Consider the following 26,553-nt stretch of genomic DNA (forward strand, 5'->3'; position numbering starts at 1 on the left):
GGCGCACAGGCTAGTTGCTCCGCGGCAGCGTGGGATCTTCCCAGACCGGGGATCGAACTCATGTCCCCTACGTGGGCAGGCAGATTCTTAACCACTGCGCCACCAGGGAAGTCCCTCCTTCATGGCTTTTATTTACAATTCCAAAAGACTTGAAACTCTTAAAGTGATTTGTTCCAGGGTAGGGAGTAACACAAAATAAAGATGACTCTCGCTGGCATGGAAAGCAAGGAAGAGACAATAGGAGAAAAGGGGAAAACTGTACCAGACTCCAGGGGAGAAAGATGCTCTTAGTAGTTCAATCTTGAGCCAAATGAAGAGGGAGAAGGCCAAGGTACCAGCCTGGAGGGACTGGCAGCCCCCGATGCGGTGGGAGGACTAACAGAGAATGGATGGGGTTAGGGGAAGAGGGGCGGGGAGAGGGCCCCACCCTGAAGGCTTGCTTCTAACAGAAAGGGAAGAGCGCCTCCCTGATTTACCACGCTGGAAGCACAGTCTACAAAATGCGTCTCTGCAGCCGGCCCCCATCGGTACGATTTTACCACATAAAACCATTCATACCCACATTCAAATTCATCAGTCTGAGCAAAATACAGCTAGTAACAAAGAAAGGCAGTTTTCATAATTTATTATACAATGTTGTTCATCATAGAAAAAGCTTTAATATTTTTAATGAAATACAGAAGAAATTGTTAGTGTTGCCAGAGAGATCATTTGTCTGCCCTTGAAAAAATTAACAACACCTGTTTGCAAACAAAAGGATTGCTTAAATTGAGTCAAATCCTTTGTTCTCTTTTCAGGCCCCAGCCTACTGATTTATTTTCTATACAGTGTCTAACAGGCAGTAGGTGCTGAATAAAGAGTTGACTAAATGGGATGTTCTTTAATCCCTATCTTCTATTTCCTGACCCTAAAGTGGATCTTGACTCATGGGGTAAAATCCCCACCCATCCATTCCTAGGGTAGACCGGTGTCTTTCAATAGCCTTTGATACTTAACCGTGGTTTAGAGACACTTACCTGAGGGAAATGACTGAGGATTTCAGAGAAAGAAGGAAACACACAAGGGCAGGTACAGCAAGTAGGTAGAGACGAAAAGATGCTAAGACCAGTAGTAAAAGAGAGACAGATTCAGGGATGGAGCCACTGCAGGGGCCAGCAACAGCAAAATGAAGTCAGAGAGACTTAAAACTCACACAGTTCAAGATAAAGAGATTAAAAGGTTGGACAACAATAATAATCTTGAAGTTTCTTTTCAGCTTTGATGTTTTATGACAGAGATAATGGCACAGAGAGAGGAAGACAAGGCAAGGATGGGAGGATAAAGAGACAAAGGAAGTCAAAGGAGACAGGTGGACAGCCAGCTATGACTGTCCATCTTTAGATCTGGCCTTGAACCCCTGTCCTGCTCTCACCTCACACCCAGCACGCTGGGCTCCTTGATGACTCAGCACCCCATGCTCACCGGGCTCCTACTGTAAGTCCAGTCACATCCCCGCCTTCCCCCACCTTAAGATCTCACTCTTTGTAAATCATTTCTCCTACATCCTCCATGATGGTTTCTCACTGCTCCAGCCCATACTCAGCTCCCTCCCTTCCCAACTCCTAATGCAGGTACAATTCATACCACATCCACATCCCCTAACCACAGGGCACGTGCTGCTGGTTTAGCGTTTGTCCTCAGCTCCTACTAGGGCATCTTGGTTCCCACAAGAGAACTGTGGTTTCCGCGAGGCTCCAAATCCGACCTCGTATATTCCAGGAGTCTCCATGATACCCAGTCCAGTGCCAGGTATCACTAAGTGCTCAGTGAATACTTGTGGACTAACCAGTCCCCAAGGAGTGCCAACAGGGCAGCCTAACAGTCCATTGGTCTATTAAATAGCTTCCCGGAGGCTGGCCACGCTGGGGCCATCTCCTGGGCTCCTGCGCCCCCTGCCGGCCAGGACGGGATCTGCACGCAGGACGACGTGGGCCGAAAGGGTGGTCCTGACCCGAGGAGGCGTCTGGACTCGCGGTGGCCCCAGGCACAGTCCAAGGGTCCTGATGAGGTCGGTGGGCACAGCCAGGAACTGCAGCTGTTTTCTTCCTAGGTGTAGGGGTACATCCCGGTAGACAGAGCTCCACCCTGCCCCATAGCGGGGCTCTCAGAGCTTCTCATCCAGCTCCAGGCCCTGGTTCTCCTGGGCGACCCAGGAGACCCGGGGTGGGCTGCCGCTTTGCGGCCCCTTCAGGTAGTTCTGGATGACGGAGGCGCAGTCCAGCCGCTCCATGATGGTCATGAGGTAGTGCAGCTCCTGTAGGCTGCCGTTCTGCTCCTCAAACAGCTCCAGGATGGCTGCCGCGGGGCTGCGCTGGCAGGACAGGAACCTGGCCCGGAGCGTGCGGGGAGGAGGTGAGGGGGAGGAGGGGCTCTGCAGGGAGATCCACCCCCTCCCCCAGCTCTGGTCCTCATCCTGCTCTTAACTGCCTTCCAGGACACTCTGGGATGGTGGGAGGGCCCAGGACTTGAAATCGGAGATAGCCCTGGCTCAAAGCCTACTCCCCTCTAGGCCTCAGTTTGCTCTTCTTACGCGAGGGCTTGGGTGAGAGGACCTCTAAGGTCGCTTCCAGCTCTGATGTTCTGTATTTGCCTTCCCAACCCCCCACCCCCAGCCCAAACACACTCTCCCCTTACCCCCCATCCCAGGCCCCATCCTGCCCACCACTAAGGAAACAGTTGCTCCCAGGCAGGACCCTCCCCTGCTCAAAAACCTTCCAGAGCCTCTTTCACCTACTAACCAAGCCCCCTCCCCTGACTTTCTGGCTTACCCACCACTTGGCCTTGCCCTGTTTTTTCTGACCTTTTCTCCCTGCTCCCATCATGAAGCTTCCTTCTCACCTTAAACACACCAGACCCACCACCTCCTCTGCTCCTCCCCCAAAACAGGAAGGTGGATCCCCTACTTCCCCAACACCTGTTTCTGAAGCACTCATTCCCACCTCCCAGGTGGAGGAGACCATTCTGCATCCCTCAGTTCAGATTTCCGGTCATAGCTCCCACAAGTCTTTATTATTCTTTTTTATTTAATTGAGATATATAGTTGACCCTTGAACAGCACCACTTTGAACTATGTGGGTCCACTTATATGTAGAGTTTTTCAACAGTAAATACTATACTGCTACATGGTCCCTGGTTGGTTGAATCTGTGGAGGCACAACCGTGGATATGGAGGGCCGACTATAAGTTATACTACGATTTTCGACTGCATGGAGGGTCACACCTCTAACTCCCACATTGTTCAGGGGTCAACTGTAATTGACATAAGTCTTCATTATTCTTGCTTCAGCCATTTCGTGTCTCTGTTTTCAACTTGCTATGCAATATGGGATACATACAGTAAGGTCAAAGGAGCACTTGCCTTGATTTTTTTTTTAAGCTCTCTGTATCCCTCACTAGAGGGTGACCTCCTTGGTTCTGGGACCATGTCTCATTCATCCTGTATCCCAATGCTTAGCATAGTTTTTCCAGGACTTAGAAGGTGATTTTAAAGTCTACCCTATTTTCCAGATCCAACTCTAGTCCCATCTCCTGGGCGAAGTCTTCCCTGACCACCTGTCATCCTCCGGGCGCTGAGGCTTAGCTCAGAATTGGTTTACTGATCTCTCTTGAGACCATGGCTGCGCTGTCCCCACTAGTGCCAGGCACTCAGCTACATGCTTTATACACATTATCCTATAGTCTGCCGTTCTGCCCCTCAGGGCACAGCATGTCAAGCACTCAGTAGGTACCAATGACTTACATGTCAACCTATCCATTTTTGAATATTTATTGAACCAATATTTATGTATTGAACACCAGCCATGAGCCAGGCATCATTCTAGGTACCAAGAACAGTGATAAAATAGAAAGACGTCCACAGCCTTCCTGTGGAGTCCCTTTCACTTCTCCTGCTCCTCTCCCCTGGCCTCTTCCTCTCTCACCTGCCATTTCCTCTCCTCTTTGTAACCATGAGAACGAGGACTGCTCGGCCCAAACCAATGAGATCATTGTCAATGAAATCAAGCCTGTTCTGAGAAATAGGGTGGGGAGTAGCCGCTCCCTGACTTTTAAGTCACTCTTTTGTGAATGGTCCAGTCTCCAAGGGGTCCTGAGAACACCCATCCCAGTCCACCCTCCCCCACCCACCCGTGCACACCTCACCCCTCTTACCGGATTTTCATACCACAGAGCCCCAGGTGGGAGGCCAGTCGTCGCCAGTCGTTGCCAGTGATGCTGTTTGGCTCCAACAACATCTGCAGCCGCTCGAAGAGCTCTGGGGGCAGCCTGAGGCAGGGGGAAAGGGTGGCCTTGGAGGGGAGGATCAAGAGACCCAGCCTGGTTCCACAGACACCTCAATGCCATGCTCGCCCTGCAAGCCCAGGGGCAGGAATCCCAAACATGCCCCGGGCAGCAGCGCAAGCAACCACCACCTCACCTGTTGCATGGGGGTGGCTGGGTCACAGCGGGTGGCGCTGTCCAGGATTCTTCCTCCGATGCCTGGAATCTGAGGATTTCCATGTACTTGGTCTCCAAGCCCTGAGCCAACAGAGGGGGCAGGAACACACTTAGGGATCATGAGACACCCCTCTGAACAGAGAAGCTGGGGCACCCATCTCCATGCCTCGTGTCTCTCCTTCAGCCTGTCACCGGAGACACTTAACCAGGAGACACAGTCCCACCCCAATCAACACCCTCTACCCTCTGCTTCCCCAACCTCACAGCCTTCAGCCTTAAGTTTTGCTCAGAGCTCTTTGGACCTGGGACATGAAGACCAAACAAGATACATCCTAAGACACCAGGAGAGGTCCTGGGTGGGGTCCAGGGCAGGGGAGGTCATCTAATAATGGAGACACTGAACTTGGGCATACGTGCCCCCTTCCTCCATTCCTCCTCTCCTTGGTTCCTCCTCCCCAAGTGATACCCCGAGGGGTATCTGCCTACTCTCCAGTAAGATGCCACAGGGTTCCCCAAAGACTCTCCAATCCTGATTTCTTCATGTCTTCCCTCGGGAGAGTGGGAGCTCTAACTCCCATCCCACCTACTCAAGACCGCCTTCCTGAGTCACCCTCCACCTGAAGATACACAGCACCATCTCTCAGACGTAGACAATCTGTCCAGAAAGAAACCACTTCTCTTTGATGCCCAAGTTCCTCCAGGTTGGAAGAAAGGGTTCATGCAGGGTTTGGTTCTTTCACCCTCCTGCTAGATTCATCCAGGGATAGACAGGAGAGTCAAAGACGGAGGGTACCTTGGAGGCCAGGCAGTCCCTGCCCCTGGAAGAATGCCCTCCTCGCCTGCTTGGCTCTGTGGTTAGAGCCATACTTCCTAGGCACCAGACCCTCGCCCACTTTGCCCAGGACTCCCCCAGGGCCTGCCCTTCCTCTGCCCCTCGGCTCCAACTCACATCCTGGAAGGTGTGCATGGTGACAATGATCTCATTGGTCAGTGCTGAGCAGTCCTTGTTCTCATTGGCTACAAAGAGGAGACGTAGCAGGTGAGAGAGGAAAAGGCCCAGGAGAAGACAGCAGGAGAGCAAAAGGGACTCCAATGTAAGGCTTTGGAAATCTGAAGCAGCTGCGTAGCCCCCCATCTTTCTCTCTGCAGAGATCTGCTGCGGCCCCTAACCTTTAAGAGAGGGTCTGCAGGCATGGCCGAATGAGGAGCTGTAGGGCTCCAGGGTGACCAGGAGGGGAGAGGAGAGGGCAGGAGGTAGACACCGGGCTCCTGGGCTACCTGCTTTTCTCCGGAAGCAGAAGGAGCGGAAGGGGCACTTTCCATGCCAGATGTGCAGATGGGGAACCAGCTGGCACCCGCTGTCGTCCACGTTCTCCCAACCTGGGGAGGGGGCAGAGAGACAGAGGGCCTCAAGAGGGGAGACTTCCACAAGGGCTTAAGGAGGTCACCCTGTGGCAGGCACTGTGCAGGGCGCTGAGGGGAGGGATGGGGAGGGAGCAAAGGCAGGAGGGTGATTCAAGTGGATGGGAGGCCCCAGAGCCTGGGTGGGGACCCTGGGAGCGGTCCTACTTCTACCGGCACACAGACTCCTCCCCCCACCTCTCCACTCTCCCCTTCACCCCCCTCCCTCCCATCCACTAGCCCAGATGCAGCCACGCATGCGCCCCTGTTCGACACCCCACAAACACCCTTAGCCCCACTGTCAATTCCCGCAGCCGACCCACAAAGGAACGAGGGAAGAGAAGACTGGGCCTCCCCCTCCGACACCGGCTCCGTCCAGGTGGGACAAGAGAAGCCTCTCGCTCTCTCCCTGCCCCTGCTGGTGCAACGCCTCTCCTCTCACCACCCACCTGACTCGGCTGGCCTCCCACGGAAGGACCGGGACTCCGTGGGCAGCAGAGGGAGGAAGTGGGAAAGCCGGGGTCCCCAAGAGGCCGCAGCAAGAGCCAGAGGGCCCCCTTGAAGCTGCTGCCTGCCCAGGAGTCTCAAAAAGAGACTCAACGCCCCAGGTTCCCACCGCAGGGGAGGCACAGACCCTTCCCTCCAACGGGCTCCCCGACGCGCCGTGCCTGGCCCTGTCCCCCTCACCCTCGGAGATGTATTTGAGTTTCAGGCACTGGTCCCCTCGGGCCCCAGTGAAGTCGAAGAGCTGGCAGGGCCCATGCAGACGCCCGCCGTGCGGCTGCTCATTGGTCACAGCCCACCGCAGGGCACAGGGCGTGTTGTTGAGGAAGTAGACGCGCAGCTGCAGGTGAGACTGGCCGGCGGCCAGCGGCGAGCAGAACACGGCCAGCTGCAGCCACTTCCGGGCTTCCCTGCGCACAGCTGCCTCCAGCACACAGGTGTAGAGGCTGCGGGCAGAGACGGTGGCAGGGACGGTGCACAGTGGGGCAAGGGAGGCTGGGAGACCAGCCCACCTTCCCCTGGGCTCCCACCGCACCAGGGGCCTCTGTGTGGGCTCCCAGGTGAGGAGAACATTCCAGGGCATGTAAGGAAGAACTGGGGTGGAGGGGTCAGCTAGGGGGAAGGAACGTGAGTCATGGCACAGCGACTGTCACTGGGTCCGGAGAAGAGCCAGCGTGGGCAAGAAGGACACTGGGCTCAGGGCCACCATGCATCGCCCTGCTCTGGTCAGTGGGTGGCAAGGAGACCGGTAGGCAGAGGGACCTAAGACCCTAGGGAGACATAGCTAAGGACAGGCGTGCCATGGGCTAGAGTCTCAGAGAACTGGAGGGGCAAAGTGCCCTAGACAGCCTGGGGACAGTCCTGAACTGGGGCACAGGGAAGAGACAGACAATTTTAGAGACAGAGGTGGAGATGGGACAGGCCCCATCTAGACGCAGGACCAGGGTTGGGCCAGACCCTTCTAGACAGGCAGAGGGACCACGGTGGGACACACGGTCCTGGATGGGGTTGGAACAAGATAAGCTGCCATAGGCACCAGGACAGAGGGACTGGGGAAGGACAGGGGGATACGGGGTTTGCAGGCCTTCTTGGACAGATAAAGGGGCAGTCCCCTACAGAGAGGTGAGGGTCAGGCAGACAGAGAAAGGGGGCAGGAAGTACAGGCTGACGGGCTGGTGCCTACCTGAAGTGGGAGAGGTGGATGCGACATTCATCCCGGAAGATGCGGTCTCCCGGCCGCCCCAGCGGCTTCCAGGCCTTGGCATCCAGCAGGGTCGTGTTGCTGCTGTAGGTACGGGCCTGACTGGGCTGCTGGGCACAGTGCTTGAAGGTGAGGGTGCAGGGCTTCAGGAAGGAGGCCCCATGGGGGCCACACGCCACCACGGGGCTCACCAGCCCCTGGGCTCGGGACAGCGACGGGGCATCTGACAGATCCCACACCAGGATCAGTGCCACCCGCTCCTGGCGGCCCACAGACACAGCACCTGGGGAGGGGGAGAGCTGAGATGGGCCCAGCAGGCAGGCACAGCCCTGCGGCAGAGGAGGCCAGGCCAGAGTGAGAGGGGAGGTGGGGCGGGAGCCCAGGAGCGGGCGTGCAGCAGGGCACGTGGAGAGGCAGTGCGGAAGGAGAACAAGGTGACTGTGACTGACTTGGGACGTGACCCTGAGCAGGTCGCCCCCTCCTCCAAGGGCTGCTGCCAGCTCACTCAGGGCCTTGTGTGAAGTTGCAAAAGGTGCTCTTCCTCCAGACATTCTACTTCCCTTTATGGGAGAATCGTCATAACACACTGTTCACTAAAACAGGGCCCTTTACCTCCACCTGCCACAAAACTGTCATAAAAAATATGTAATATATCCATCTTTGGAGTCACAAACGTCATACTAAACATAGAAGCAATTTTCAAAATTACGAAGATGTCTCTGAATGGTGCTCCCTTGGAGTTGGTGCCCTTGTCCAGTGTGCAGCGTGAACAACCGTACACTAAGAAGGAAGCCGGGTGCTGTTACCTGGCGGGATGAGCAGGGAGATGCCCGTATCCTGGAGCATCAGGCAGCCACCGCGGTGGTCCACCTCTCGAGCCGAAAACACCAATAGTTTGTGCATCAGCTGTCGGATGACAGTCTGGCCTTGGGTGGGCGTGTGCAGTTCCTGGTAGAAGGCAGCCATCTCCTGCAGCGAGGCTGGGGGTGCCTCCCCAGAGGACTCACTTTCAGGTAGGGAAGTGGGATGGGACGCTGGCTCCTCTTGGCTTTCCAGCTTCCAGCAGGTGCCCAGCAGCCGGCGAGGACAGCGCCATTGAAGGCACTGGGCCAGAAGGACAGCACTTGCCACTGGAACCCCCACCAGCAGTAGGAACTGGGCGAGTTGGAAGGAACCCTCATAGGAGCACATCCGCCTGGTCACTTGATGCTACCAGTTCCCCTGCAACCCTGTGCCAGCCGAGGCCAAGGGCCTGGGGGAAAAGAAGGTCAGTGTCAGGTAAGCCTTTTCAAGGTCGTGGAGGCTAAGACTTGACTTCTAAGCGGCTGCAATGAGGGATCAAACTGTCTTCATCCCAGTGCACCCATGCACCTCGGTCAGATCAATTTCTTTAACAGAAATTAAAGAAATTAATTTCTTTATTAATTTCTCTCCCTCTCTCCCTCTCTCTCTTCCTTAAGAAACTGCCATGGCTCCCCATGACCTAGTACATCAAATTTCTCTCTCATGAGACAGAAAGAGCTTGGGTTTGGAGTTAGAGAATGTGAGTTCAAATGTCACCTTGGTCACTGCCTGAGTGAGCTTGTCCTATTGTTTAATGTGCTTCAGTTTCCTCATCTGTCAAAATAGCTCCCTTGATCTACATGGGCTGACATAGGAAAATCTTAAAGTAGAAAAGCAAGTCACAAAGAGCTAGAAATCCTCTGATCTCATTAATGTAAACAACAAGACTATATACAACTGTAGCTACATATTTATGGGTGTATAGATGTAAATGATAGAGAAAGGTCTGGAACAGTGCTCTGTAATAAAAATATAACATGAGCCACAGATGTGGCTTTCTTTTTAAACTTTCTAGGGGCCACATTAAAAAAGTAAAAAGAGGAGCTTCCCTGGTGGTGCAGTGATTGAGAGTCCACCTGCCGGTGCAGGGGACATGGGTTCGTGCCCTGGTCTGGGAAGATCCCACATGCCGCGGAGCGGCTGGGCCTGTGAGCCATGGCCGCTGAGCCTGCGCGTCCGGAGCCTGTGCTCCGCGGGAGAGGCCGCAACAGTGAGAGGCCCGCGTACAGCAAAAAAAAAAAAAAAAAAAAAAAAAAAAAGTAAAAAGAAACAGGAGAAATTCATTTTGATAATATATTTTATGTTACCCAATATATTCAAAATATTATCATGTCAACAGGTAATCAATATAAAATTACTGGAATATTTCACATTCTTTTTTCTTACTAAGTCTTTGAAATCCATGTGTATTTTACACTCACAGCACATCGCAATTGGGATTCTCTTTACTTCAAGGACTCAGTAGCCACGTGTACTAGTGATTCCTGCCTTGGACGTGCAGGTCTGGGAGGACACACCCCAAACTATTCCCATTGGTCATTACTGAAAGATGAAAAATTAGGGGACTGGAAGGTGTGAAAGAAGACATTCTATTTTCTTAAACTCTTTTTTCTGTACTCTTTGAATCACCCCACCAAGCATGTCTGTATATTAACTTTGTAATTCTTTTTAAAAACGAATAAAAGTGAAAAAAAAAAAAAAAACCAGCCTCTCAGAGTGATGGTGAAGATGGCATGAGATCATGTGGAAATCATTCTGTAGATGATAAAACCCTGTCCAAATATGTTTGTTTATTTATGCCCCTCCTTCTGCCAGAAAGGTTGGAGCGTAGTTCACAGGGATATGTAAAATACAAAAGTAACAAAAGTTAAAAGTGGAAGCAAAAAGAGAAAGAAAACCAAAGGTGGGGGCCTCCGGTGAGGCTCACCCGGTTCCCAGACTGGGGCCTTCCAGCAACTTTCCCGTGAGGATGTCAGCTCTTCCCCAGGCCCTCTGGAATCCACTGCCTCCCCCTCCTACTTTCCCTCTTCCTCCCTTAATTTCCAACATCCCCACCCTCGGGCAAGACCAGGCTCCTCACAGCTCATTAATTCTAGCCTCTGGTCCTGCTGTTCTCTGTTTCATGCTCTCCTCACCTGCCTCATCTACCTGCCTGGACACCTCCTGCTCAGGAGTAACTGCCACCCACCGTCCCGGCCCCCATTCACCAGCCCTTGACAGTCTCACCCTCTGAAATCTCTCACTGCTGCCTCCCACCATACTAAGTAACTTTTTTTTTTTTTTTTTTTTTTTTGCGGTACGCAGGCCTCTCACTGTTGTGGCCTCTCCCGTTGCGGAGCACAGGCTCCGGACGCGCAGGCTCAGCGGCCATGGCTCACAGGCCCAGCCGCTCCGCGGCATGTGGGATCTTCCCGGACCGGGGCACGAACCCATGTCCCCTGCATCGGCAGGCAGACTCTCAACCACTGCACCACCAGGGAAGCCCCTAAGTAACTCTTGACCATATGCTGTCACGTGTGGCTTTCCCACTCAAATGAACAATTTCTGAGCACCAGCTATGGACCAGGAACTGTGGGAAGTTCAGTCCTGCCAACAATGATGTCTTATTCGGCTCTCACGGAGCTTCTGAGGGCATGGGGTTCCTTTACTCCGAGGCTGAGTTCTGTGAGACACCATATCCTCCTTCAAAGTCCCCAGGGTCCCCATGGTTGATTCACTAGGATCTGCACTAGTGAATCATCCCTTCACTTATGCCACCCACCAGGAGCTGAGGCTTTGCCCCACACCCCTTGGTCCTTCCTTGCCCAACTTCTTCCTTCCTTCTCAGGACCCATGAAACCTGAGCCCCCTTCCCATCTCCCCCGCCAATCCCCAACAGGGGTCACAGCTCCTCTGTATCGTCAGGATGGAGCACTGAGGCGGGATCTGTTTCTCCCGTGTCCTCATTGAAAATGTAGACAAGAAGGGAAGGCATGGCATTGCTCCCTTGGCCTTAGCATGCAACCCTGCTGACTGTGCCCCTGGCTGGGGACACAAGTGAAGTAAGTAAGCCGGTGAAGCCTGAATCTGGTGGGGATGGGGGTCGGAGCCACAGACTTCCCTTCACGTCCCATCCAATCCTTTCGGTCCTTCCATAGTAAAAACAATTGGAATTATAACTGTAGTAATAATAGCTAACATTCACGGAGATTTGCTGAGCCAGTGTGTTAAAGCGCTCTGCGTGGCCTAGCTCATTTGATCCTCACAGCAGCTTTATGAGCTAGCTTTTATTTTTATCTCCATTTCCCAGATAAGGAAACCAAGTTTTCTCCCCCAGGGAGGACAGAGGGTAGATTATTAAGCTACAACCGAAAGCGGAAGGGAAGGATGAGCGAAGATGACAAGAGCTTCCAGAAACACTCCCTTTCTCTCCGTGCCCCTTCTTTTCCCCCAGGGTCTCTTCGTTTCCACTTCTAGAGGAAATGAAGTTAGAAGAGAAAGAAACAAAAATAAATACAAGGAAAAATAAACATAAGGAACTAAAGGCACATCCTTGGTGTGACAACGAGTGATGCTTCCCCCCACCCCCTGCCCACCAAGCCACCAGCAGCAGGGGATGGGCTACCTATTGGGAAAGAAAGGAGGGGCTTGCCCTATTTCTATAGCAACAACCTTTCCAGGGGTTCCAAAGACCAGAGTCCAAATCCCCTCCACCCCATTGGGTGGCCCAGAAGAGTTCCCTTGCCCAACCTTCCAATCTGGAGGGCCTCTCACAGGGGCCCATTCATTACCTGGCCAGAAGCAGGTTAACTCCTCCCCCAGCTCAGCCCCCTTCTCCCAGGCTGACAGCTCTCCAGCCTGCGTTGGCCCTCACTCCATTCTCCCCTTTGCCCCAGGAAGGGGAAGGGTCTCAAATCTATTAGCACAGCAACTAGGTAAATGCAGACGGAAGCCTCCCAACCCCATGGCTGACCCTTTATTACCCAGGCCTCTGGTTTGCCTTGCCCCAGACCCTTGATCATGCTGGGTAGCACTTCCCCAAGATGAGGGTCTTTTAGGATGCTGCCATCACTTGTCCCTGGGGAGTTGCCTCCTCCAGCACAAGGATCCAGGCTCCTGCTGCAAAGCTCTGCTCATATCCTTTAAGGAAACTCTCAACCCTTCTCCCACGTCACTGGTTCTTATTGTGTCTACTCCTTGAAAGACCTCCAGTTACTGAAGTACATAAAAGGTACCAGGATGCATGAGTCCAAACCTAAGTCATGGGCAGCATTCATGAGCATAGTTTATATTTCCATAGTGCCTCCCCTTGGTCCTCACACCCACTGGGCAGCGGCCCTCTCCCAAGCGCCTTCCGCCTCTCCTCCAGCACAGGGTCTCCACAGCTCCGCTGGGCCTGGATCCTCCCCTGAGCCCGGCTCCTCCCCTGAGCCCCAGGTGGCCCCATCGCAACGCTCACCCCACCCCCAGCTGCCCCAGAGGGTGTTCACATTACCGTGTAGGTGCTCCCAGAGGCTGCCGGCTTGTCCAGGAACAGTAGTTCCTTCTCTGAGAAACAGAGAGGTCAGCCAAACCCCGTCGCCAAGCCAGCAGACAAGTGGAGGTGGGCGGGGAATCCAGGCAGGAGTGACCTGGCACTTCCTTTTCCCGGCAAAGTCCTGCCTCTCAGCTGCCCTAAGGAGGGGTGGGGAGTCTGTCCCTGTCTATTGGCAAAGTCCAGCCAAGGTGAGGGAGGATCGCAGGAGTCAGTGGACTAGGTCTAGGACTAGGTCTAGGACTTGTAGTCTAGGTCTGGAAGGGAGGGGACAGAGGGAGACAACCTGGGTACAGGCGAGACCTCTCTAGAGTGCCCTCTGCTGGTCAGTGGCTGTCCCCCACCAGAGACTATTAAAACGGAACAAGGTAAGAGGAACCCTAACCAGGGCTCCTCAAACTATAATGTGCACGAACCACCTGAGCGACCTTGTTAGGAGGCAGGTTCTGATCCCGTTGGTCTGGGGTGGGGCCTAAGGTTCTACATCTTAGAAGCCCCCAGGTGATGCCATTGCAGCCTGTCCAGGGGGCTTAGACAATACCTAGTTCTACACCCTTCCTGCACAGATATGATGGTGGAGGCACCGAGTTAATGACCCACAGCTGCTGGCGGCATTGGGGCACAGCCATATCTGCTCCCTACCCAGTGCTCTTTCCACGGCCCACAGGGATGCTGTCCCTTGGGGGAGAGTTGAACTTCAGGCCGTTTGCCAGCCTGGTCCTTCCTTTGACACTCTGCCACTGGAATGAAAGCTCCCTGTGCAGAGGGATGTTTCTTCAGCCATTTGCTCTGTATCCTTAGCTCTCAGTACAGCCCGATCCAAAGTAGGTGTTCAATAAAGACTCGAATGAATGAATGGGCCAGCTGAGAGAAAAGGGGAGGCATTTTGAATCCAGACTGCCAACACTGAAACCAGTGACCCACCTGCTGGCTGTGTAATCATAGGTTAGTTTCTCAACCCTTCTGAGCCTCACTCCCCTCGTCTATCAAATGCACATAATAATATTTACTTTGCGAGGGATAATGATGGTCATTATTGAGCTAATAAATATAAAGTGCACACCACGAAATGGTTACTCAGTAAGTGGTAACTTGTCACTGTGGTCTGGCCTCCTGCAGCGGAGGTCACTCCCCCAGGCCCGAAGTGATCGTTTACCATGGAAAATAAGTAAGTGCTGCTGCTTTCGTCTTAGTTAATGATTCTCTAGCCTCTTGTCCCGGACTGCACCCCCTTCCCCTGGGCTGCCTTCCCCGGGAGGAGGGGATAAACACCTCCCAGGGGTGCCCAGGTCCCCAACGTGGAAAGATGGGGCAAAGGAATGGTGGAGAGCAGCCAGCCTGGGGAGAGGACCTCATGTCTAAAGGACAAGCAAGGAAGAGGTGCTCAGAACTTTCATAGGAATGAAGAGCAGACGTGTTGGACTTTGCTGGACAAAGCTCTGTCTGAGTCACACAGGAGGCTGGCTGCCTTTTCCTCTGAGTCATGAGGTTCTAGGGGTTTGTGAAACAACTCTCAAGCTCAACTCCAAGCCAACCAGCAGGCAATAACCAGGGGCTGTGTCCATGTCTCATAAGATCATTTCTGAAGCTGGTGCCTGCCTCACTGGGGACAGCCCCAGTTACAGCCCCAGTTCCGGGGAAATCTGAGGGTCCCCACCACCGCCACGGACACAAAGCTGGTTCATGGGATGCAGTGACTACAGGCATGAGTAGCCTGGCAGCCTGGGGCTCAGCCGTCTCAAGAGGTCCGGGTCTCACAGCACCAACACCTCAACAGTTCCATCGAGGGGACTTCTCCAGAGGCCGGGTCTAGCAGACCAGGGCGTGCCCTGCTGAGACGAACGCTTCCGGGCCATGCAGGCAGCAGCCTGGACTCCCCAGTCAGTGTCACCACCCTTGTCACTGGAGAAGGGCAGGGCAGTTAGGAGCCCCCTCCACCCTCCTCCCATCCCCAAGCCTCCTCTGCCCTCCACACATCTTATATCCCCGGCACTCAGTCTGCGAGGTATGCTGCCTGAGGTAAGGAGAACACAGGCCTGGGAATAAATAAAGGGGCGCCAGGAGTGGGGAGGACAGGAAAAAGGGAAGGGGGGTCGGGGGGACCTCCAACACTGGATAGAAAGGTAGAAAACACAGACATAGAGACACAGGAAGGCAGAAGGTGAAGAAATGGACGGTGAAAAGCAGAGAAAGAGAAATAGAAAGACGTACAGGCAGACAGGGTGGTTCTCCCTGTCTCCAGAACCTCCAGGACATGTTCATGGACCCTTGACAGGAAAGGATGGAGTAGGCAGTCACTCCGGACACTGAGAATAACCACATTTTTTTTCCTTCTAATCCTGTCAATCATGGGTGGAGGATGAAATATCACGGGCGAATGAGAAGCATGGTATTGGGTGGGGGCCTCGGTTGGAGGAGGGTCTGTGCATCATCCCACGTGCAAAGGACATGCAAAGCTACGTGCAGATGAGTATGGCAGTGTTTTAATCAAAGACCAAGCGGTGGTTTCCTCGAGAAGTCAGGCCACAAAAAAATCTGGGTGGTTGTGTTTGTGGCCCCGACCCTCTGGAAGCAGAGGGGTGGAGGGGGAACCTACCCCAGCTCCTTAGGGGAAGATGAGAACTTTGGAGAAAGGAATCTACAGTGTCACTCGGCTGAGTTTGCATTTGGGCGGGAGCTCGGGCAGGGTGGGCCCCTGGGGTTTGCTGGTCTGGTATAGCGAGATAAGCCCGGGACAGTTGGGCAGGCCAGTTCTGGACTAGAAAAGACCCCCGAGGATCTCTGGCTCCTGCCTTCCGAATGTGGTTCTTCCAGGTTGGTTATGTCAGCTTGGTTGAGTTCTGTCTGAGACACTGTCCACATCGAGGGACTGCTATGTACCTGGCCAAGTGCCACCCACTGAGAGAGGCAGAAAAGACGGGCCTATCTGGACCTGAGATCCAGGAGCCAGACACACGCTGGGGGAGAGGAGTCCTTCACTGAGAAGCAGTTATCAATACTAGACAGTACACTCCCAGTGCCAAATAAGCAGTGTGGAGAAAGGAAGTCCATGGAGGGTGGAAAAGGGGGAAGGCAGTGTGGGCTCAGAGGAGGAGGGTGTTTGCTCACCCAGTGGGGCTTCTATGAAACATAAATAGAAAGACGCACAGGCAGACGGGCTGGTCAACCCTGTCTCCAGCACCTCCGGGACATGTTCATGGACACTTGACAGGAAAGGAAGGTGTAGGCAGTCACTCCGGACACTGAGAATAACCACTTTTTTTTTTCCTTCTAATCCTGTCAATCACAGGGAGGAGGCCCAGGCCAGGCCTATGAGGGGCCCAGGCCAGGGAAGAGTGGCAGGTAGGAGGAGACAGACGGGCAGACACGGGGAAAGGACTAGGAGAAGGCCACCGTCAGTGTGTCCTCTCTCCCCAGGCTGTACCTCCTCGAGAAGAATGTGGCCTCAGGGGGCCGCCTTTGTGGCCCTGCCCCTCCTGGGGCCCACCCTGGTCTGGCTGCTCACCCATCACTGGATGTCTGGTTGGTGTGACAGCCTGAGAAAGCTGCCCTGGTGCCCATCCCACAGAGTCTTGTTGCTGGTGTGGACAGCCATCTACTCTATCGCGGGGTGAGTGTCTGTTTCTCATGCCCTGGGGTGGGAACAAGTCTCCTATCCCTGAATGGCTGCCGTACACTGACCTCTAAAGGGAGGGTACCTCATCTTGCCTCTTCTGGGGTGTCCCCTCTGTGCCTGCCTCGGGCTCCAACCCCTCCCTCTTCCTCTACCCTCTCCCAGCATCCCCATCCCTTCCCCCACCTCTCCACCCCCGGCCCTCAAATGATGCCCAGACCCACTTACCCCGATTTCAGCCCATAAGGATTCCCTCTTGGTAACCAAAAGGCCCTAAGCCAGAGGGCTTTCTCCTTTTACCACAGAACACCCTCCTCTGAGCGTTTCTGCCACCACCTCTCCACAGATATGCCTCCTACCTTGTGTGGAAGGACCTGGGAGGGGGCTTTGGGCGACCCCTGGCCCTGCCCCTCGGCCTCTATGCTGTGCAGCTCGCCATCAGCTGGACTGTCCTGATTCTCTTGTTCACAGCCCACACCCCCGGTCTGGTAAGGCGCCAGTGCTCAGCAGTGGAATAGGGTGGGGGAAGATGAGGCCACCAGGCCCCAGACGTTGATAGCACAGCAGGTCAATCAGGTGTGGGCAGGTAACGGTTGGGCAGACTTCTCTGAGCTTCCGCGGCACGCACAGAGCGCTGGGAACTTGGCTCGCTAGGTCCAGGGTGCTGCAGAAAGGTCGAGGGCCGGTTCCCAGGGCAGCCTGCCTGACCGCCCTGCCCCTGCCCAGGCCCTGCTGCACGTGCTGCTGCTCTTCGGGCTGGTGGTGAGCACGGCACTGATCTGGCACCCCATCAACAAGCTGGCTGCCCTGCTCCTGCTGCCCTACCTGGCCTGGCTCACCGTGGTTTCTTCCATCACCTATCGCCTGTGGAGGGACAGCCTTTGTCCAGAACACCAGCCCCAGCCCACATGGGAGAAGAGTGACTGAGGCAGGGGGCAGGGGAGAGGAGAGAGGGTCAGGGTGGGGATAGAGGAGACCTCAGGCAGGGCTGTGGAGCTAGGGTGGGGACGGGGGAGGGAGGTGGGGAGGTGGCAGGGCTTGATGAGTCCCTGAAGGTGACTCGCTCCAGTGTGGCCACTGTCCTGGGTCCCCTGGTGCCACTTTCCATTAGGATTCAGAGACATGGGAAAGGAGGGAAACTTATTTCACACTTAAAATAATAAATTCTGTATTAATAAGAATTAATTTAATAGTATCAATAAATAAAATCCTAACTATCTTTGAGGGTATGATGTGAAATGTATACTTGAGTGTATGAGGTCCAGGGCTGCAGGGTGGGAATAGACGTGTCTGTACATCTGTGTGCATGTACACACGTGAATGAAGGTGTGAGCGCACGTGTGGGAAGAGTGGGCACACCATTTCCGCTCACATGCCCTCACAAACCTGACCCCAAAATTTAGGACTCGGATTTTTTTTTAACAGATTTTTATTTTTGGTCACACTGCAAGGCTTGTGGGATCTTAGTTCCCCAACCCGGGATGGAACCCTAGGCCCCTGGCACAGAAAGTGGCAAGTCCTAACCACTAGACCGCCAGGGAATTCCCAGGACTTAAATTTTTAATTACCTGAAAAGCGTTTTTGAAAAGTTACAGAAAATCAAAACCAAAAAGTAGATAAAGTAAAGAAGATACCAATCATACTTGTCAAGCTATATATTATATTGATTATATATTTTGTATTATGTATCATAAATATAAATATATATTATGTATCACATATAAAATATTATATAGTCTACAGTATATTAATTTTATTTAATTAATTTATTTTAATTACTATATTAATTTCACTAATAACAGTATCATAGTATATATTATGGTTCTATGATATATTATACATTATACTTGTCGTAGTAAGACCTGTCATTATCGCTGATAAGATTATAGATCTTTTCTATTTTTGTTTTCATATACTCATACTATTAGTTTTTTACATCAATTAATTATTATCGTAATAAGAAAAAATGTTGAAAAAGGAGAGATGTAAGCCTCGGTGCTGGCGAGTGGATTCAGAAGGAGTTTCATGTCCGGCCTTCTCTCTTACTTCTCTTTCTAAACTTTCTTATTGGCTTTTTTTTATTTTCCTCGTTTCCCTCCTCTTGTTTTCCTCTCCTCTTGTCTGAAAGCCCTGATGGTGGCAAGAAGTGACTGCCCCGGGGCTGGCTCCCCAAATCTTAAATAAGGCCAGCTGGAAGACCCAGGCGCCTTGCGGAAGGAGCTTTTAAAAATACCAACCAGACTCTCTAGGGAGGGGCTTGGGCATCAGTGTCTTTAAAACTGCCAGGAACCCCTCATGTGCAACCCACTTGAGAAACACTGCTGAGGGTGTCCCAGAGCCATCTGGGAGCTTATTAAAATGCGTATTCCTCGGACCTCACCCAAGACCTAGGAATCAGACTTTGAGGTGGGCTCCAGGCATCTTTAGATTTAACAAGCTCCCAGCACTTCAGTCAGCTGCTCGCTGAAATCTGAGAGCTCCAGGCATGGATGGTCTTTCAGGGCCTTTTTGCTTTGACAACCTTTGGTTCTGCGAGCTGAGTTCTGGGTCTGGAACCAAGGACCACACAGCGGGAACAGACAGAGGACATCATCATTTGAGAAGGAGATTGGCTGTTCCTGGAGAGTGAGGACAAGCGAGAAGGAATTTGCAATCTCCCCGCCTCCACTAAGGGCGTGTTCTGCCCAACTGGGCACATCGGTCACCAGCGTTCCTGGAGGGCACGCACAGTGTCCCACCCACCTCTGTGTCCCCAGCCCCAGAGCAGCACAGAGCACAAAGAAGGTGTTCATACATCTTTGTTGATTGGTTGAATTGAATAAATGAACACATGATCCCATTTAAAAGACAATGCTGACCAGCACCCCACCAACACCTACACCCCACTCTGGACCAATTGAAAAAGCCTTGGGGGAGGGAAAGGCATTAATAGTTGTTGAAATTTCTCAGGTGGTTCTAATGTGCGGGCAGATTGAGAACAGCTGCCGTGGGGCGTTGCTTCTCAAAGTGCGGCCCAGTGACCTCCTGCGGCCCTTGTTGATGGCCTGGACTCCAGACTGGTTCCAGACTCAGGGAGTCAGATCAACTTGAGGAATGCAGGCCATAAGGTACGGTGGTCTGCAGTTCCAGCCTTGGAGACAGACCGACTTGGGCTTGGATATTGACCCTATCATTAACTGGTAACCAGTACGACTTACTTTACTGTGCTTCATTTTTCCTCATCTGTAAAACGGGGACCTCAGAGAATTTGGGGTAAGAGTAAATGTGTCTGGCACGGAGGAGGTGCTCAATAAATGTTAGCTGTCCTAGGAGGGGACCCCGGGAGGCCACCTGTTTAATGAGCACCCATGGTTCTGATTCACACTGCAATGGGGACCCACCCTGCTCTGAGACCCCGGAAGTACTTCCCAGACTTCCTAAGGGCCGGGAGAGTAAGTGACCTTCCCCGCAGGTCTGTGGGCCAGCTTGACCAACGTTACACCACACAAAATGATGGGCTCTTTTTCTTACACATTCACGTGGATTTTGACTTCCCTCAATCAGATTTTTTAAAGCTTTCAGTTAAATTGATAACTCCATTGATCCAGGTAACTGTTTTAAATTTATAAATGTAATCTATAAATACTGATTGAGGACAGGCTCAGGAGCCACACTGCATGGATTCTATCCTAGTTCCACTTAAACAAGTCTACACCCCCAGAAGTATTTGTCATTGGCATTACCATCACCATCTCATGTAGGCATTGCAGATACTTGCTACCACCTTTTATTCGTGTTGCCAACTAATTCTAGAAATGAAACTGGCCCCTCCGAGAGGATGCACCATGCCTGTCACGTGACTGTGACTTCTGCAGGGCAAGCTGATACCACAAGTCCAGGGGTCCAGATGCCTCTAGTTTTGGATATTGGCCCTAGAAGGAAGCTTGATTTGGGCAGTGTCCCAAGCCCTGGAATAGCATGACTGCCCGGCACAGCTTCCTGGCTTTGTGCAAAAACAGCTGGAAAAGGGCAGGATCTCCAACCCCAAACTCGTAACCTCTGACCCCAAAGTCATCCTTAAAATCCCCCTCAGCACCAGCTCCTTGGTTCCTGAGTGGGAGCCTCTAATCCTCCAGCCTCCCCACCTGCCTGGCCTCTTGCCCTTCCTCTACCCCGCCTCCCAGTCCTGAGCCCGGTCTGGAGCACACACTGCCCTCGGCCCCTCCTCTCTTGTTACCTAGAGTTGTGCTCAAATCGAATCGGAGCTGCCTTCTCTCTTTGCCAGATGTGTCCCGGGATTCCACCATCCAAATCACGTGTGTGTGCTTCTGTGTCCTTGGGCAGTGTTTCTCCATTTGCCTCTGAGTGGGCACCTGGTGTCTGAATATGATTCACTCGGTGGGTAGGGGAGAGGCAAGGCCTTCACCAGTGTCTGGAGAGGTGGGGAGCAGCTCCAGGTGAAAAAACAACCCCAGGAGGCAGTGTGATGTCTCATTCTACTGTATCCTAGTTCCCTCTCTTCTCCCCTGATCCCTTCATTCTTCTTCCTTTTGCCAATGTCTGCAGAATGGGGATACATAGGGGCAGGTGAAGTGGGCAGAACGGTAGGTGTATGTCCAGTGGATAAACGTCGGTCGGCTGGGCTGGGAGGCGGGCAGAGTGCAGGAAGTGTTTTCTCTGTGCATCTCTGGTCCCTCCTACCTACGGGCAGGTAGAGGTGATGCCCTAGTGGAGGCGTAACTGTCAGGCCCGGGCCAGGGCTCCAAAGTCTTGCTTCCCTTGTGGTGGCCACCATCCAGTCTATTTCCTGGGGTTTCCCTGCACTCCAAGCCCAGTTTCAGAGTCTTCCCAGAGGTCCCTTTTCCCGTTGTTCCAGAAAACAAGCACAAGACCCTTTTGTTTTAAAGATTTATTGCTGATCCTCGTCAGTGACGAACTAGTTACCCATCCAAACAAAGCCTGACTTTGGGGGGATCCACTCAGATCTGGCACCCCTGCCACTTCCATCCTCAAGCAGAGTCCACCGAGGCCCTTCCCCCCTACCTAGATTTCAAGGACCCTTCATAACAGAGGTCCCCTCTTCTGGCACGGGAGTTAAGAGAAGCCCTCTTTGTCACGCCAGGAGCCTCAGTGGTATCTAATCAACCCCATTTGTCCCTCTAGTGTCTATACCTCTGAGGTCCCCCAGCCTGCCCAGAAATGATCTGTTCAGAGGAGCACCTGAAAAAGCCCCTCCCCCCTCCACCTTCACCGACTCCAACACATTTCTAAGGGCTGAAAGTCTCTCTCAAAAGTTGATTGTTAAGTTTATTGCTTTCTCCCAGTAGGTTCTTCAAACACCCTTTCAAAGGGGAACACTATTAGTCACCTTAATGGGCATGGTTCTTATCAGATCGCTCTCCTCGAAGACTCAAAGCACCAGCCACGGGAGCCGGGCGGTGCCAGGAGAGGCCACTGGAATGGAAGACCACGCGGGGACCAGGAATAAAGTCCCAGGTGTCACCATTTTCCCCAGGGCTGTGTGTCCTGCATGGCCAGCCAACCGTGATGTCCTGCACAGGAGGGGATTGGAAACTCCCACCTGCCCTGTGACTCTAGAGCCTCCTCCCTTCCTGGCCTCAGACTCTGGAGGCCCTTGGCCCCCATCCCACACCCTGCCAAGGCTCTTGGACACTCCTGTGTTTATGTCAACAGAGCGGTTGCTAGCGGGGTCAGGCTCCTGCCCGCCAGGGCTGTGCCTGGTGCCCGTGGCCCATTGTTTGTGTACCTCGTCTTGGTAGTGACTGAGGGGCGGGCACGCCAGGGCTGGGTCTCTGGGGCAACGCATTGTTGGGGTCCCAGCTGTCCCTGCACATAAAGCACCCACTCTGTCAACGGGCTCGCGAGGTATCTTCCTTCGCAGAGTGAGAATGTAGACCTTCTCCTGGTGAGGCTGCTATTTTCCTCCAGCCCGCCACCCCACCCCGGCCTCTCTACTCCCTTCCCAGTGACGGCAGCTCGGCAGCCTGCCGAGACCCAAGGAATAGCCGTGCCTGACCCTGTCTCCTCCTCTCAGCCACCTCCTAGAACCTTGGAATATTTTCTGAAATGACCGTGGGAAATGGGGCAGGGAGAGGCAGGCTGCAGCCTACCTGGGCCTAACCCAGCTCCTCCCAGACACAGAGAGGGGCCTGGGGCCTACGGAGACAGATTGGGAGAATTCCCTTTTGGGTTTCCATCCCCACTCACCCGCTGTCTGGTGTCTCTATACCTATACCCCCTACACACACACACACACACACACACACACACACACACACACACACACACACACACACCCCTCATATACTAATTGCTTCCAGAGCCCAATCTCCCTGCAAGAACTCCTTCTGCCCCTAGTCCCCTTCTTGTCCCTCCTCCCTCAGAGCCTGGCCTCAGGGGTCCTGGTAGCAGTAGGGACTCAATGGTAAAGGAGTTAAGACTCTGGAACCACAAAGCTCTGCTCTCACTAGCTATGTGACTTTGGGGGCAAGTCACTTAACCTCTCTGATCTCAATCTCTTCACCAATAAAATGAGGATAATAATAGTACCTACTCCAACACCCTTATGAGGAGTAAATGAGTTCCTTTGCGTGACCTGCTTAGAGCCGTGTCAAGCCCCAGGGCGGGTTGGGCCCGTGTCAGCTCTCATGTTACTGAATTCCAGCCAGCGTAACCCAGTGGGAAAAGCATGGAACTCGGAGGCTGACAGACTTGGGTTCAAATCCCAGCACTCCACTGACCCCACTGAAATAAATAGATACCTTATTTCCCAGTTTCCTCTTCTGCAAAAGGGGTGTATTGATAGAAACGGACCCAGCAGTGTTAACACGGTGGGGTGGGGAATGCCTGCACTAAAAAGAGTATAGTGGCAGCTGCAGGAGCAGGAATCTGGCTCCTGGCACCTGATCCCCCAGATTAGCTACTGCGCTCTGGGCCCAGCAGGGGAGACTGGACTGACTTGGAAAGGAGAGCCACGGACCAGGCAGGAATTTGTGCCCCCAAGAGGTGCCATAAATAACCAGAGGGAGTCAGAGGGCCTCCAGGGAAGGAGGGTTGGAAAGGAGCAGTGGAAAAGGAAACTGTCAGTCATCAGTCCAGGGAGCGTCCAGGGCACTCTCCCAAATGTCAAAGGTAAAAGTGTATGGATGTGGTAGGAGTAAGGGGTCACATCTTCAGAGAGGATCAGCTTGGGGACCATCTCCCAACATCACTCAGAGTCAGAAAATTTCCACACTGTTCATCTCCACCCTGCAGGTCTTCAGGAGCCAGCCCTGCTTCCTCATTTTCATCCCTTTACCATCCTGGAATAGAGAGCAATAACTCAGCCTGCATCGCAGGTGGGAACACTGAGGCCCACCCAGAGATGCTAAGTGATTTGGCCAAGATCACACAGTGAATCAAGGATTGAGATGTGGATATGAACATGGATTTTTTTTTTTTTTTTTTTTTTTTTTTTACTCCCAATCTAGGGTATACACTACAGCCAAAATATAAGAACCTATCCTCAGGGAGGAAGTCTTCCCCACAAGGGAACAGTGAGCTGAAAGGATCCCTTCTCCCCACTTTCCTCCCTGCAAGACATTTTACTCTTCCTCAGTCGATCCAAGCACATCAATGTAGCTGTGACCGGAACGCTTTAAAGATGTATTCATCAGAACTAGCTGGGTGCAGCCCTGGAAATAAGAATGTAGGCTCAGAAGACCTGGACTTAAATCTTTGTGTGATCTTACACAAATCACCTTTCTGAGCTGCAGGGCCCTGACCTGCAAAATGAACACGATAATACACACCCACGTGAGACTGGCATGAGGACCAAAGGCGATAATGAGAGCCTGAGTGCCTGAATGACCCCAAATGCTATAAAAGCTGGGAGCTGCTCCTGGTGAGGCAGCACCTATTCCTCTCTGGATTCCTGGTGTTTACTGCAGTAGTGCCTGGCATGTAGGAGCCCTAGATAAATGTTGATAAAATAAAAGAACGAAGGAAACTCTTTGCATTTAAATGCTGTATGTTTGTGTGATGATAATAATAATGTGTGTTTGCTATTTATCAGTTATCACTGCCTTTCTTTGTGGACACAGGCACTACTACGGCTACCCTGTGCTTTACATCCCTGGAAAAATGACTGAATAAAAAAAAATAACTTCTGGTTAAGAATGCTTTTAGTAATAAGCCTAATAGGTAGGGTGACCATATAGTTCACCTATACTGGGGCACTTTGGGAGTGAAAGGGAAGGCAGTAGTAATTATGCCTGGACAACAGATATAAACTATGATTATCCTGGGCAAACCAAAATGCTTGGACATCTTACTCATAGGACACAATGTGGCTCAGAACTCTCTGGAGGGGAGAGCCCCAAATCCTCCAAATCATCCTAACTCCTATTCTCTACCCCGACCATGGAAGGGGTCCCCTACCTTCTCATTCCCACCACCCACCTGCACTGGGAGCTGCGTTCAGATCAGGTCCCCAGCGTTCTTAGGTTCCTCACTTTCAACATCTAGGTGACTCTGACCCACACTTCTGCTGCCCTGAGAATGTCCTAGAATGTTTGCACTGCCCCAGACACAAAAACCCATGGCCCCGGCTAAGCACCCACCGTGTCAACTGCAAAAATCATCCAGCCCCTCCTGATGCTGTTCCAGCTCAGGGATTATTCCAGGGGCCCCAGTCATCTCTCATTAGTTTCAATAGTCTTAAAACCAGTTCTTCTGCTTCTGCTCTTTCTCACCTTTGCTCTGTTCTCAGCAAAGCAGCCTGGGTGATCCTACAGAAATATGTCAGACCATGTGTCCCATCTTTTCAAAGATAATGGCTTCCTATCTCACTCAGAGAAAAAGCCAAGGTCCTTATAACAGCCCTTAAGGCCCCAGCCTACTTATCCTTTGTTTATCTCTCTGACCTCATCTCCTAGGACTCTCCAGCAATGTGTATGTCCTTACTTGTTCCTCAAACACACCAGGAAAGCTCCCACCTCAGGACCTTTGCACCTGCTTTTCCCCTCCCTTGGAACACTTTCCCCTTAGATAACCCTATGACTATTTCCTTCACCCTCTTCAGATCTTTTCTCAATTATTTCCTTCTTCAAAGTTCTTCTCTGGCCACCCTATAAAAACATGTCACTCTGTCCCCCTTCCCTGCCTTTTCTCCTTAGCACCACCAAATAGACCATATATATTACTTATCCTGTATATTATTCAACCCCCTCAAGCTCCGTGAGGGCAAGGATTGTCATTTGTTTTGTTCTTTGCCATACCCCAGTACCTGAAACAGCCCCTAGCATATAGCAGATGCTCAATAAATATTTGTTAAATGAATAAAGGACCAACTGAGAGGGAACATACATGGCAGTTGGACATTTGGCCTCAGGAGTGAAAAGGCCTGGTTTTAATCCTGGCCCTGCCATTTTGGGGCTTATGACCGTAAAAAAGGCCCTTAACCCTTCTGTGCATCTTAGTTTCCTCATGTGTAACATGGGATGATCCACACTGCCTCCCAGGACTATTGAGAGCATTAAGTCCAATTTCACATATAAAACACTAAACTCACTGCCTGGCCTCTTTCCAAAACTAAGCTTAGTAAATGGCAATAGTGTAACTTCTGGAGGCGCCCAGTCGATGTGACATTGCTTATACATCATAACAGGTAAATCAGCATCCACTCCCTTTCAGTAACAACTCACAGTTTCTTTCCCAATTTGCACTACTCATCGCCCCCTGTCTCAGGACCCTCTTTCCCTGAACCCAAGTCTCCCCAGCCAAGCTGGCCTGGGTCTCTTTGCAAATGCCCCTTTCAACACAAGCCTTGTCCTGCTTAAACCTCTGAGAGAGCTTCCCTCCGAAAACTCACCCACCCTAGGTCCCTTCCACGATCTTCCCAGGCGAGCTGGGTGGGAAAGAAAGGTGAGGGATACATGGTGAGGGAGGGTGAGAACAAAGAGAATATGAATACATGTGTGACCTGGTGTGGGGAGGGAGAGCAGGCCAAGCCATCCCCACCTGCCA

General features: G+C 52.5%; 2 protein-coding genes across 3 annotated transcripts; one reads left to right on the forward strand and one right to left on the reverse strand.

Moving 5' to 3' along the window:
• Nucleotides 1-605: 605 nt before the first annotated feature.
• On the reverse strand, nucleotides 606-13,013 carry UNC5CL (unc-5 family C-terminal like). The gene is made up of 9 exons (XM_032650386.1): nucleotides 12,897-13,013; nucleotides 8,386-8,831; nucleotides 7,562-7,862; nucleotides 6,562-6,824; nucleotides 5,752-5,853; nucleotides 5,423-5,490; nucleotides 4,454-4,554; nucleotides 4,189-4,302; nucleotides 606-2,366 (listed from the first exon to the last, which is right to left on the reverse strand). The coding sequence occupies exons 2-9, from the start codon at nucleotides 8,768-8,770 to the stop codon at nucleotides 2,144-2,146; spliced, it is 1,557 nt and encodes a 518-aa protein (XP_032506277.1). The 5' UTR covers nucleotides 8,771-8,831; nucleotides 12,897-13,013; the 3' UTR covers nucleotides 606-2,143.
• A 1,496-nt stretch (nucleotides 13,014-14,509) lies between these two features.
• Nucleotides 14,510-17,543, forward strand: TSPO2 (translocator protein 2). 2 transcript variants are annotated; one of them, XM_032650389.1, is made up of 4 exons: nucleotides 14,510-14,954; nucleotides 16,353-16,545; nucleotides 16,895-17,036; nucleotides 17,275-17,543. In XM_032650389.1, the coding sequence occupies exons 2-4, from the start codon at nucleotides 16,373-16,375 to the stop codon at nucleotides 17,473-17,475; spliced, it is 516 nt and encodes a 171-aa protein (XP_032506280.1). In that variant the 5' UTR covers nucleotides 14,510-14,954; nucleotides 16,353-16,372; the 3' UTR covers nucleotides 17,476-17,543. The 2 variants fall into 2 exon arrangements, with proteins under 2 accessions (XP_032506280.1, XP_032506278.1); XM_032650387.1 differs by having other exon boundaries at nucleotides 14,808-14,954; nucleotides 16,225-16,545.
• Nucleotides 17,544-26,553: the final 9,010 nt, after the last annotated feature.

This window comes from Phocoena sinus, chromosome 11 (assembly GCF_008692025.1).
Source record: "Phocoena sinus isolate mPhoSin1 chromosome 11, mPhoSin1.pri, whole genome shotgun sequence".
In the NCBI taxonomy this organism is placed as follows: Eukaryota; Metazoa; Chordata; class Mammalia; order Artiodactyla; family Phocoenidae; genus Phocoena; species Phocoena sinus.

Excerpts from the sequence above, each read along its gene's own strand:
- UNC5CL (XM_032650386.1), bottom strand. The coding sequence starts at position 8,770 with ATGTGCTCCTATGAGGGTTCCTTCCAACTCGCCCAGTTCCTACTGCTG. Across the intron at positions 7,863-8,385 it reads CTCCCTGCTCATCCCGCCAG|GTGCTGTGTCTGTGGGCCGC; the intron begins GTAACAGCACCC and ends CCCCCTCCCCAG. Across the intron at positions 2,367-4,188 it reads CTCTGTGGTATGAAAATCCG|GTTCCTGTCCTGCCAGCGCA; the intron begins GTAAGAGGGGTG and ends GCTCCGGGCCAG.
- TSPO2 (XM_032650387.1), top strand. The coding sequence starts at position 16,247 with ATGAGGGGCCCAGGCCAGGGAAGAGTGGCAGGTAGGAGGAGACAGACG. Across the intron at positions 16,546-16,894 it reads GCCATCTACTCTATCGCGGG|ATATGCCTCCTACCTTGTGT; the intron begins GTGAGTGTCTGT and ends ACCTCTCCACAG. Across the intron at positions 17,037-17,274 it reads CAGCCCACACCCCCGGTCTG|GCCCTGCTGCACGTGCTGCT; the intron begins GTAAGGCGCCAG and ends GCCCCTGCCCAG.